The sequence below is a fragment of the Phaseolus vulgaris genome, chromosome 1, assembly GCF_000499845.2.
Source record: "Phaseolus vulgaris cultivar G19833 chromosome 1, P. vulgaris v2.0, whole genome shotgun sequence".
NCBI classification, from domain to species: Eukaryota; Viridiplantae; Streptophyta; class Magnoliopsida; order Fabales; family Fabaceae; genus Phaseolus; species Phaseolus vulgaris.
The window spans coordinates 25,722,282-25,735,595 of NC_023759.2; the positions used below are offsets into that span (position 1 = coordinate 25,722,282).

General features: G+C 47.3%; 1 protein-coding gene across 1 annotated transcript; it reads left to right on the plus strand.

The window, feature by feature from the left end:
- Window positions 1-935: 935 nt before the first annotated feature.
- LOC137815763 (uncharacterized) lies at window positions 936-2,216 on the plus strand. Its single transcript, XM_068618876.1, has one exon. It carries the CDS (start codon window positions 936-938, stop codon window positions 2,214-2,216), a length of 1,281 nt encoding a protein of 426 aa, XP_068474977.1.
- Window positions 2,217-13,314: the final 11,098 nt, after the last annotated feature.

Below are 13,314 nucleotides of genomic sequence, written 5' to 3' on the forward strand. Positions count from 1 at the left end.
GAACCTTTGCTTTTCTTTCCCAGCTTCTTTGACCATGGCAAGAACAAAAATCACAGCCAACCCTCCTCCTCCTAGCATCAATTACAGAACATCATACCCCTGGGCCTCCGATAGGCTTTTCGTAGAGACCTCTTCTCTTACAGCCATCGTCGATTGGAGGGCTCATTTGGACAGTGAGCCCAACTTCGTGGGTAGGGCGTTTGGTAGGGTCCACGACGCGTACATATCAGTCCGCCCCTGCGTTGCTGGCGAACCCGTGTGCGTAGACAACCGGGCCAACGACGACGAACCTTTCTTCTTCTTTTATCAAATAGTTTTCAAGCGCATTAGGCAGCGCCTTCCTTTCACTCGCTTCGAAAGGGAGTTACTTACTGAACTCAACGTTGACCCTGCCCAGCTGCATCCCAACAGCTGGGCCTTCATCAGGGCTTTCTCCATCCTTTGCGGCTATTTTGGCCACCCCCCATCTGTAGATATATTTTTGCACTTCTTCGAGGCCAAAAGCCTTGGGAACAACCTGTGGGTCAGTTTCAGCGGGGTAAGTCATCTTCACCTTGTTCCAACAATCCTATAAAGGATTCAAGGGCAAGTTCTTCAGGGTGTGCTGCTCTGACCATGACCGCACAACCCTAGATGGCTTTCCCCTCTACTGGGTGAACGAAGTGAAGTCTAAGAAAGCTAAGAGCTTGGATGAGCTCTCCTCCGCTGACCGAAACGTATGCCAGCTGCTGGCCAGCTTGGGAGTCGTATTTGACACCGTAGAGCTCATCAGAAAGGAATATAACCCAAACGAGCTAGATGGTTATATTGGTACAAGAACTAGCTCTCGATCTCTTTCATACATCACCATGCTCTTATCTACTAACTCATACTTGTACTAATTCTCTGATTTCTCTTGCTTACTTGATTCTAAACTCTTCCTCTCTGGTGCAGGCATGGTGCTAAACGCTGAGAAACGGGCAAGACTAGCTGGAGTCTTGTCTGTTCGCGACAATGCCACAACTGGCAAGGCGGGTACCTCTGCACACCCAGCCCTGCCTGCCTCTCCTACTGCTCCTCTCGCCCCTTCTGCCCAAGCGACTCCAACACCTGCTTCACCACAAACAACTCCCCACCCCGCTTCTCCACACATTGTACCTGCCCCCACCTCACCACATACAACACCATCCCCTACTTCTCCAGCCCCAATTGCGGCTATCCCTTTGGCCACGCTCAGGGCTTCTCCTCCACCAGCCTCCCTAGAGAAAAACAAAGGGGTGGTGGTCATCCCTTCTGATGAGGATGAGGACTCTATAGTTGGCCCTGTTTTCAAGAGAAGGAGAACCATCGCAGTAGCCACCTCTCATTCCTCATCTGATAGGCGTCTTGCCTCCCTTAGGGACAACCCTCCCAGCGCCTCCTCACCTCCACAATATCTTGCTCTTGAGGAGGGAGATGAGACTGTTCTTGAGCCCACTCCTACACCTGCTCCTGAGCTTCCCCGGGTCATCCAACACATCTTGAGGGGCTATCAGCAAGAGACCCTGGGGAACTTCGCTGATGAGGCGTTGCCAGAGAGTAAGGCCCTCAGCCTTGGTGGGTTCCTTGCTCGCACCAGCTCTTCTTTCCACCAGGCTGAGGTGAAGGCCAAGGAACATCAGGCCCTTGCTGATGAACTGGCTTTAGTAAAAGAACAAATGGCCAAAGAGGCTCAACACTTCTTTATCCAGGAGGCCGCCTTGACCGAGGAGATGGGCGTTCTTCAAAAGGCTGAGTTGGAGGCCAACAAGAGGCTTCACGATGAAGGTCAGAAGTACACCACACTTCTGGCCAAAGTGGTGCCTCTACGACTTGAAATAGCGAAACTCAAAGATGCTGCTGCGGCCACCCAAGCTAAGATGACCAGCCTTGAAGAGCGCTTTGTTACCCGGGAGGTGCACATGGGTAAGGTTGAAGCAGAGCTTGTGGAAAAGGCTGAAGCCTTAGCAAAAGCCAAGGAGGAACTGGCTGCAAAAACTGAGGCCCTTGAGAACATCAAGGCTGAGCTAGCTGAGCAGGCCAAAAGCTTTGAAGAGACCAAACAAGAGCTTTCACAGAAAACTGAAGCCCTTGTCCAAGCTGAAAAAGAGATGGCCACCCAAGTTGAGGGCTTCAAAAAGGTCGAGACAGAACTCATCGACGACGATGCGGACGCCTACACCGCTGGGTTTGAAGATGCCCTGGCTCAGGTTGTTTGAAAACATCCTGAGATGGACACTTCGCCTTTTGCTACAGCGAACCACGTCGTCGAAGGAGAAATCGTGCCAAGGAGCCTTCCACACCATGATGCTGCTTAGCTTTGTAGTCAAAAGTTGTATTCTTAAGAACTCTTCATATTATGAATGTATCTTGCACTTTTAACTTAACTGCTTTGCTTATTCCTGCTCGCGTTTTGCTTACCTCCTTTACTAATAATGCTTCTGATGCTTACTTTGCTCGTTACTTCGAGTAGCCTTATCTTCTCAAACTATAGGTAGCACGCCTTGTCATCTTTTAACTTTGCTGTCAAAACAATATGTAATGAGACAAGTGTGTGCGAACCTTCAATTGTCCTTAACTTTCTCTCTTACTCGAGCATGGGAGCTCCTTCACTTGGCACCTACTCCTACTTCGTGGTCTCGAGGTGTCCAACCTTAAGAGCGTTACTGGCCTCATCATCGCTCAAAGGCGAAGGAGGACTTATCTTGGTCGAAGCCTACTGTTCATGCTTGGTGCCCACGCTCGAGGAAGCGCCCCCCGCCGCTCTCTCTCGAGGTGTCTAAACACCAGGTCAATCAATAGGCTTGGTGCCCACGCCCGAGGAGGAGGCGTCCCATAGGGAGTTGCCACCTTCCTCGAGGTGTCTAAACACCAAGTCGACCGGTGTACTTGGTGCCCACGCCCGGGGAGGAGGTGGCCCAGAGGGCACCCCTACCCTCCCTCGGGGTGTCTAAACACCAGAGCAACCAAATCACCACCGATCAGACCTTACTATTTGTGCTTGATGCCCACGCCCGAGGAGAGGTGTTCCAAAAGCAGCGCCGCTCGTCCTCAGTGTGTCTAAAAATCAAGGCGATCAGGACACTTGGTGTCCACGCTCGGAGGAGGTGCCCCTCGCCGCTCTCCCTCGAGGTGTCTAAACACCAAGACGACTAGGGCACTTGGTGCTCACGTCCTAGGAGGGGGTGTACACACACCAAGGCGTCCGATTCATCACTGATTTAAACTTACCTTTCGCACTTGATGCCCACGCTCGAAGGAGGCGCCCCCCGCCACTTCCTTTCGAGGTGTCTAAACATCAAGGCCACAGGTTCGTTTCTTACTGAACCGTGTTGTCCTCGCTCAGTGCCCACGCTCGGGGAGGCGTCTTAAAGAAAGCTACTACCTTGCCCGAGGTGTCTAAACACCAACGTAAGAGTGCTCCTCCCTGCATTGTAAAGAAAACTTGAGGGTACATATGCTCGAAATGTAACTTTATTGGGTGACCTCATTAAAAAACCCCTGAAAGGGAAAAAAAGTGTCCCCTTAAACTGTATACAATGCAGAGTTTTTAACTAAAATAAAACTTGAGATTTGCTGCGTTCCAAGTGCGAGGGATGACGCCTCCCTCCAGGGTCTCAAGCCTGTACGTCCCGTTCCCCAGGGCCTCGGTCACCCTAAAGGGACCAGTCCACTTGGGGGACAACTTGTTCTCCAGTTCGTACGGATGAGCCTTCCGCATTACCAAATCAGCAACTTGGAACTGCCGGGGCTTTATCTTGGAGTTGTACTGGTGCTCCACCCTTCTCTTCAACGCCTTGGCTTTGATCCTCGCCTCCTCTCTGACCTCGTCCAACAGATCCAGATTCACCTTGCTCTCCTCGTTAGACTCCTAGGCCACAAAAATTTGAAAACGTGGCGAGCTCTCGTGGATCTCTACCGGGATCATCACATCCGATCCATACACTAGGCTAAAGGGCATCTCCTTAGTGGAGGATTGAGGCGTGGTGTGGTAAGCCCACACTATCCCGGGAACCTCTTCCGCCCAGGTCCCCTTAGCTTTCTCAAGCCTCCTCTTCAATCCTCTAAGCAAGATTCTGTTAGTGGACTCCACCTGCCCGTTCGTCTGAGGGTGCTCGACAGACGCGAACACCTGTTTTATGCCGACCTCTGTACATAGCTTGCCCAATTGCTGGCTTGCGAATTGTGTACCGTTGTCGGAGACAAGACGTCTAGGTACGCCAAAGCGACACACAATATTCTTCCACACAAAATGCTATACTTTGTGAGCCATGATCTGCGCTACCGGCTCGGCTTCAATCCACTTTGTGAAGTATTCGATGACCACTATCAAATACTTCATCTGTCTTATTGCCAACGGAAAGGGCCCCAGAATGTCGATTCCCCACGTATGGAAGGGCCACGGACTATAGATGGACCTCAACTCTTTTGGTGGCGCCTTGTGCCAGTCGACGTGCTGCTGGCACTGCTTGCACCGCTGGGCGTACCTCACGCAATTTTCTCTTACTATGGGCCAATAATACCTTGCGCATACAACCTTTGACACTAAATACCTACCGCCAACATGGCTCCCACAAATTCCCTCGTGGAGCTCAGCCATTATCCTCGTACATTGATCTCCGCTCACACACGTCAAGATCGGGTGTGTGAACCCATGCCTGAATAGTGCTCCGTCAACGAGGGTGTACCTTGCGGAGTTTCTCTTTACCTTCTTGCCTTCCTCGGGCTCTACTGGGAGTATTCCATCGGCAAGGTAGCGCCTATAAGGCGTCATCCACATGCCCCCCTCCTCTAGCACGCATACCTGCATCGGATTCTCCCCTCTAATGAGGCCGGATAAACACTTACGCTGGGCGTCTTCAGTGTGTCCTGAGTCAACGACCGATGACTCCTCGCCCTTCCCCTAAACGCACTGATCTAAAGGACGCTTACCCTGTTGTCTGCAAAAAACGTTCGTCGTGTTTTGAGGGTTTCCTGTATTACCTTCCTCTGTCTTCCCCCTTGCCTGAGCTGGCCAGCTTGGTGAGCAGGTCAGCACGGGCATTCTACTCCCTTGGAAAGTGTACCAGTTCGAACACCGCGAACACCCCCTTTAAGACTTGAACATAGCCCAAGTATGCAACCATCTGTGGATCTTTGGCTTGGTACTCCCCGGTTACTTGACCCGTAACTAATTGGGAATCGCTCTTTTCCAGCAAGCTCTGTACGCCAATCTCCTTGGCCAAGAGCATTCCAACTATTAGGGCCTCGTACTCCGCCTGGTTGTTACTGGCTTTGAAGCCGAACCTCAGGGCCTGTTCAATCAACAACCCATTTGGCTCCTCCAAAATCACGCCGGCTCCACTTCCCTACTGATTGAAGGACCCAACAACTGAGAGTACCCACTTGAAACTAACTTCCTCTTCTTGTTGTGCACTCCCTGGGGAGAGCTCTACTACGAAATCCACGTAGGCTTGGCCTTTGATGGGGCCTCGGGGCTCATACTGGACATCGAACTCCGATAGCTCCACCGCCCAGCATACCATCCTCCCTGCCACGTCTGGCTTCTGCAGCATTTTCCGGATAGGGAGGTCCGTCATCACTACCACCGTGAAGCTCTGGAAGTAATGACGGAGCCTCCTGCCCGAGAACACCACGGCCAGTGCTGCCTTCTCTAGGACTTGATACCTTGCCTCTGGCCCTTGTAACACCTTGCTCACGAAGTATATTGGCTTTTGCGTCCGGTCCTGCTCCAGGACGAGGACTGAACTGATCACCCGCTCGGTCATAGCAAAATACAACCGGAGGGGCACGCCCATCTGTGGCTTGCACAACATAGGGGGAGCAGCCAGGTACTCTTTCAGCTTGAGGAACACCGCCTCACACTCCTCGGTCCACATGAACCGGTTGTTTCTTATTAAACACTGGAAGTAGGGGTGGCCCTTGTCTCCTCCAGCGGATACGAATTTGGACAGGGCCGCCATCCGCCCTGTCAGCTGCTGTAATTCTTTCACCGAGGCGAGGCTCCTCATGGCGAGGATCGCCGCACACTTGTCTGGGTTCGCCTTTATCCCATGCTCGGTGAGTAGGAACCCCAAGAATTTACCCGCCTCGACCCCGAATACAAACTTTTCGGGGTTCAACTTCAAACGATACTTAGCTATTGTAGCAAATAGCTCTTCCAAATCAGCTATGTGCTGTCCCCTCTCCTGCGAGGTCACCATCATATCATCCACGTAGGCTTGCACGTTTCTTCCCAACATCGGTGCAAGAACCTTATCCATCAACCTCTGATAGGTGGCGCCTGCATTCTTTAGGCCGAACGACATCACTGTGTAATAGTAGCAGGACGTCTCGGTCATGAACGCTGTTTTGCACTCGTCACGGTGGGTGCATCTTGATCTGGTTGTACCCAGAGAATGCATCCAAAAAGCTGAGCATCTTGCAACCCGAGGCTCTACCCACCAGCGCGTCGATGCTTGGCAAAGGGTACGAATCCTTTGGCACGCCTTGTTGAGGTCAGTGAAGTCTACGCACATCCTCCACTTCCCATTGGCCTTCTTCACCAAGACCACATTGGCCAACCACTCAGGATATTGAATCTCCCTGATGTGGTCGGCGTTCAACAACTTCCTCGTCTCTTCTTGTACGACCTGTTGCCTTTCTTCATTAAACTTTCTTCTTCTCTGGTGCACGGATCAGATTTTGGGGTCCATGGTGAGGCGGTGGCATAGAAAATCCGGGTCAATGCCTAGCATGTCCGAGGCGGACCATGCGAAGGCGTCCAGATGACGCGATATCACCTCTGCCACCTGGTTTTGTTCCTCTTGGTCTAACGATTTACCCAACTTGAACGTCTTACCATCAATCTGCCTCTCCACAACGTTCTCAGCTGGCTCGGGTCGCCTCTCCCGAGCGTTTTCTATGCAGGATACACCTACACGGTCCTCCTCCATGGGCGCCTCCTCCATGGGTGGGTGCTCCACTACCATGAACACACCCCTCTTCGTTTTGAGGCTATTCTCATAACACTTCTTGGCCTCTTGCTGATCGGATTTAATCAAGATCACCTTCCCACTAAGATCGGGCAGCTTCAACTTCATATGACGTTTAGACGACACCCCCTCAGCCGATTCAGGGCCAACCTTCCCAACAAGATATTGTACGCCGAGTGGGCGTTTACCACTAGGTATCTTATGTTTTCTGTGCGAGATGCGTAGCCATTTGTAAAAGTCGTCCTCAGCTCCAAATAACCATGCACCTCCACTTGATCTCCCGCAAAACCATACAAACACCCCGTGTATGGCCTAAGCTGATCAGGAGACAACTGCAACTTATTAAACGTAGGCCAGAACATCACATCCGCCGAGCTGCCCTGGTCTACCAGCACTCGGTGTACTTTCCTCCCCGCGGTTACAACTTAAATCACCACGGGGTCATTATCATGTGGAACGACGTCGCGAAGATCAGCCCTCGTGAACGTGAGGTGGACGTCGAGTGAGTCGTCCACCACCTGCTCTGCTACTGACATTACCGAGTGTACGTACCTCTTGCGCTGAGAGGCAGTGCACCCTCCACCCGAGAATTCACCTGAGATGGTGTGGATTTCCCCGTGGATGGGCATCTCGAGGGCTTGGTCCTCTGCTGATGCCATCAAGGCCTCGGTCCCTGATGACCCTGCCAGGTAATCATTCAGGAAACCGCTCTTCACAAGCTCATCAAGTTGATGCCCCAATGCCAAGCACCTGTTTATCGGATGACCAAACACTTGGTGGAACTCGCACCATGCATCCTTGTGCGGTCCCAACACCTTATAAGTCTTTACTGGAATCTTCAACCTGTCCGCTATGTTGGGCACAATGATCAGATCTTTCAACTCCACCACAAAGTTGTGCCTCACTGGTTTAGTCTCCCCTGAGCGCCCCTTAGCCTGGGGCTTCCTTGGCTCGTAGAGCCGCTTTCCTCCTTGACCCCTCTTCCCCGTCGCGACCTCGTTCACCCTCATGGGCTGTGCGCGTGACGACACTTGTGGACGTGCGGGAATGACGCTTGCGCGCTTCTTGTTTACTTCACCTTCTGCTGCAATGTGTACCACCGCACGATGCTTGATCTCAGGGAAAGTCTTGGGGCGACTTCTGATGAGCGACTCGCTGAAAGGTCCAGGGCAGATCCCCTTCCTGAACGCATGGACTATCATCGACTCATCTATGGTGTTGACCCTCACCACCTGTGCCCCAAAGCGATTAACAAACTCTTTCAACGTTTCCCCCTGATACTGCCTTACTTCGAAGAGATCGTAGGAGTTGGGTGGGGGAGCACAATTCGCTATGTACTGCTCCCTGAACAACTTCGATAGCTGTGTGAATGAAGTCACGTGGCCATCTGGAAGGCTGATGAACCATTCCATCGCCGTTCCCACCAACGTACTCATGAACAGCTTACATTTGACGCCGTCAGAACCGTCGATTAGCATCATTTGAGTATGGAATGCTGTGAGGTGCGCCTCTGGATCCTCCATCCCAGTGAACGTGGCTTTCGGGCCACGAACGTAGCAGGGATCACAGCATCCATGATTGCCTATGAGAAATGTTGAACCAAGTGGTGTTCAAAGCTTTGAAGAATCCAAACCCTTTGAAGGATGATGAAGGCTGGTTGTGCTTGTTGTTGCTGTGTTGTCCTTTAGATAGGATCTGGGGTAGATTTAATATGTAATCCACTCTTGATTGAATCCAAAGCATAAGCACTCTTAATTCTTTTAAAAGAAAAGTGTTTTTCAAGCTAAGTGAAAAAATACCAGTTGTTTTGTCGAAACAACCGATTGTTTTATACTTAGGTGTTTTTAGAAAAGGTTGAAAATTGTTTTTATGGTTGACTTGCTGTCAAAACCAAAACAATCGATTGATTCGTGGAAACAACCGATTGTTTGTTTTGGTACCATAACAGAAAACTGTTTTGTGCTTTGACTGAGCATTAAATGATTTTCCAACTGTTTACGCTCCAGTTTTTAATGCTTTGACCAATTTTTAAATGCAATTAATAGTTTGTTAAGATTTGATAACAAATAACAACTTTGTTTTACAAATAGAAAAACAGATTTGGGTTTTTCAGAACTTACAGATTTTGAAAGAGTTGAGATTGCTTAGAGATTGAGTTTGATCAAAGTATGTGAAATAGGATTTTCTCTTGTATTGATTTCAGATTTCATTCTGTAACAAGTGTAATCCTTGTATCTGTTGAAAGAAACCTTGTGTGTTTGCTGAGAAGTGTTGTGTGTTCTTGAGGGGATCAAGATCAGCATTCTTAGTGTTGGTGTGTTGACCAAGAGAAGTGTGTGTCTTGAGGGGATCGAGGTCACTTCTTTGGTTGTGGTGTAAGAGATCTAGGTTTGATTGCTTAGTCGATTTCCTCAGTGGTTTCTGAGAAGACTGGATGTAGCTTTGGGTTTAGAGTGAACCAGTATAAACATCTGTGTGCATTCTCTCTATCCTTAATCTCTTTAAATTCAATTTTAATATTTGCAAACTGGTATAAACAACCGATTGTTTATGCGAAGCAACCGATTGTTTATGCGAAGCAACCGATTGTTTCTACGAAACAACCGATTGTTTCTCTGGTGCTGTTGTTTTTGCTTTGTGTTTTGGCAAACTGAATTTCTTATCATTTGTTTCTCGAAGTAATTTCATTCTTGGATTAAAAGTTTGCGAAAACCTTCTTTAAACAATTCACCCCCCTCTAGTTTAAAGCCATCCATTCTAACAAGAAAGGCATAGGAAACTCCCTGGGAGGCGTTGTGCACTCTTGCTGCTCTGTTTTGCAACTCCCAGGCTGGTTGCGTAACCCGCGACACAACTCTTCGTTGGTGCGGTGCAACTCCTCATTTCTCGCTTGCGATGCCGCAAGGTCTAGCTGAATACGCTCCTGCTTCGCCTTCAACGCTGCCATCGCCTCCTGGAGGCCCTGCATCATCTCCATGACCTGCTGTAAGGTCAAACTCTCACCTCCCACATGCGTCGTAGAACTCTGCCTAGTATTCCTCATTCTTGGATGTTTCTTGGTGAATCTTGAACTGTTTTATCGAATCTTGGAACTTTCTTCGGTGAATCTCAGACTTTCTTGACAAATCTTGAACTTTCTTCGGTGAATCTGAGCAAACCTTGAGGATTATTGATAAACCTTTCAAGAATCTTGAAAAACTTTGACGAATTTCCACAACTCTCACTGAATCTTCAACTTCCTGCGGTGGGACAGATGTTTTAGATCAGGCCCCACGGTGGGCGCCAAATGTTCCCGCCGGTTGACTCAAACACCTTTGTGCGTCTCTACGAACTGCCTTCAAGAACACCTTTGCTTCTGTTCTAACGTTATCCTTCCTCCGCCTTGAACACCTGAAACAGAGAGACAAATGGCGCCCTTGCGACCGTTTGCACTCCGACGGTCAAGTCAGCTATTGGACAGGAAACACCAAACATTTCTCGTTGCAGAACATCGTAAGATCAATGTTCAGAGAAATGTGTAACTGAAAATGCTAGCTTCTGCTCAAATGTCTTAGAATGTGCAAAAACGTACCTTGTTCTGTTTATCGTAAAATTTTATATACCTTCCCGATGTTTCTGTCCACGTGTCAGCCTGAGAGTTACACATTCTGTGGGCACTCCTTAGCAACATTGTTCCTAGTCTTAGGGCCTTCTCAGTGTGTAAGGTTGCCCTGTCGAAGTGCAACTTGCGTGGGGGTGACTGCATCGGTGCCAACTCATGCGCCCATTCTTTGAGTCATATGTCCTGGGAGTTCCCTGCCTTCCTCACGTGCCATGCATGCAGATCACCTTCTGGGACGTGACCCTCTTATGGGTCGTCTCTGTCCCAGTGGCTTTCCAACGGTGGTGCGTACTTTCGCGTCCCTACACCTCATGCATGGATCCCTCGTGAGTTGGGTCTGTCCCTTCTGGTACTGGGGATGTGGCTTCGAAAACCACCTTTCTTTATCTATTATTACTGTCTGGGGTGCCGAGGCCCGAGGCTTCCACGCCCCTACTGTGCCGCCTCCTACTGTGGTGCCTCCTACTGTGTCGCCTCCCTCACGGTTATCCCCTACCCTTGGGTATCAGGAGGGGACACTTCCCTGGCCTGCCAAACTTCCCAGGCGCCTTTTTTATGCTGAGCCTGGGCGACGCCCGAGGCTGGTCAACGCCCGAGGTCGTGGATCTTAAAGAAACTCCTTCATGCCATGCTGTACTTTCTAGTGGATCCCTCTCTCGGTGTCCCACCATGTTGACTTTGGTCAACGCCCGAGGACCGTACGGTACAGTTCTTCATGATTCCGTGTTGTTCATCTTGTATCCTTGAATGTCTTACTGTTTTTGTATTTTAATTTTGATTTAGATGCTTTTTGGATAAATCCAATCGGTGCAATGTGTTCAAATTGTTCTTGAGCTTCTAATTTCAATTTTGTGTAGGATTCCTTTGAGTTTTGGTATTGTTGTTTTAGTTTTGCTAGATTTATGTCTTTCTTGCAATTTTAATTGGTTTGTATTGTTTGTGTTTGAGTCATTTTGATTTTTGAATCCATAGATGTTTTGTCAAGTCATGTTCATCCTAAATTGTCATCACTTCTATGTAGTACTTTTCTTTATAATGTTGGTTCATTGATTTTAATTTTGAGTGCAGTTTCTAATCTGTTTTGTTTAGCCTTTGGTGCGTTTTAATTTCTAGATTTGAGTTCATACTTGTGTGCTAGATCCACACAAGTTCCTATACATCAATTCTATTGTGTTTTTGAAGTTTCTTAAATTTGTTTTTAATTCCAGATTATGATTCTATATTTTGTTCTGGTTGTTTCGGTTTATGAAATTAAAATTTGTTGGAGAATAATTGTGAAATTCTGGATCTAAAGAAATTGAAGTGTTACAAAAAATTGAAGCAAAATTCAAAATAGAAAAAAATGATAAATCAAATTCAAGCAGTGTGCAATTCTGGCGCGAAATAAATGGTGAAGTGACATCAGATTTAAAAAATTTATCATAATTAATTGATGCACTCTTTTAGCATGATTCCAACGCGAAAAGTTATTTAAGATCTTGAGTTGTCTGTGGTTTAAAATTCAAATTCAAATTTGAAATATCCAGCTCATCATAAATATTTTAAGTCACGCATTTGATACCTCAAAATTCCAGTAGTACTGTTTTTGTTTTATTAATCCAATTCTAGTGCCATTCATTAGGTTCAATTTGTGTGCTATCCTTTTTTTGAGTACCTTATTTTGTTTGCTTGTCAATTTTTGTTCAGTTACTCTTTCAAGTTGTCATATATCAACTCCCTTTATTGTATTCCAATTTCAAATTGATTTTTGTTGCTTTAACTTTTGTTGACCTCATTTCTTGGTGGATAAGTAATTCAAAGGTGCATTGTTAGGTTTGAAGGTAACATCTTTGGTGAGATCTTTATCACTTAGTAGGTGCCGATTTGAATTGTCAAAGTTGAATATCCTTGAGAGGTTGAGCAAGAGGACAGCAACAACAAGTGGAGTGCCAAAAAGAAAGGAAGGATTTCATAGAATAGCAATTTCTAAATTTTGTCAATTCAATTTTCTTTGAGCTGTAATTTGCAAAACCTTGAGTAATTAGTGGATTAATTGCGCATTAGACGGTGAGTGTGTCTTCAAGGTTCAAAGTGCCAAGAAGCCTCACCTTAGGAAGCACCTAGTTTACAAGCTTTTCTAGATAACAATTTTGTTTTCTATTAAATGATTTTATTCCTTTGTATTGTTTGCTTGCATAAAAATTGTGTTTTCATTCTTGATTGTGCTCTAAGTGAATTACTTAGAGAAAGGTTTGTGAAAGTCTTGAAGGATAGAATCTGGCTAGGAAAGGCTTGGTTCTTAAGTGACCCAAGTGATTCACCTCCCTTTCTTGGGAATCTACCTACATTACTTCACTTATCTTTCTTTTGGTAAATTGCTTTAAACTCATAACTTTAACCATGTCTTCTCATTCTCATCACTCTAGTGAAAATGACAGAGATTCTATTAAATCTCTTTTGAAACAACTAGCACAAGACTTTCAATCACTTTTATATAGACAATATCAATATGAGGCCCAACTCAAAGAAAGGGATGCTCATTTTGCTTTGATAGAAGAAGAGTTGAAAATGGTTAAAGAAAGGGATGAATACAACAAATCAAAAAAAGGTTCTCATGCATCTAGCTCTAGGGGAGATGATTCTTTTGGGGAACAAAACCTTAGAATTAATGACTATTAACAACCACTCCCTAGGAGAGCTAGAAGAGAAAGAAAAAAAAGCATTAAGGAGGTTAGGGTAGATCTACCTTATTTCCATGGGAAA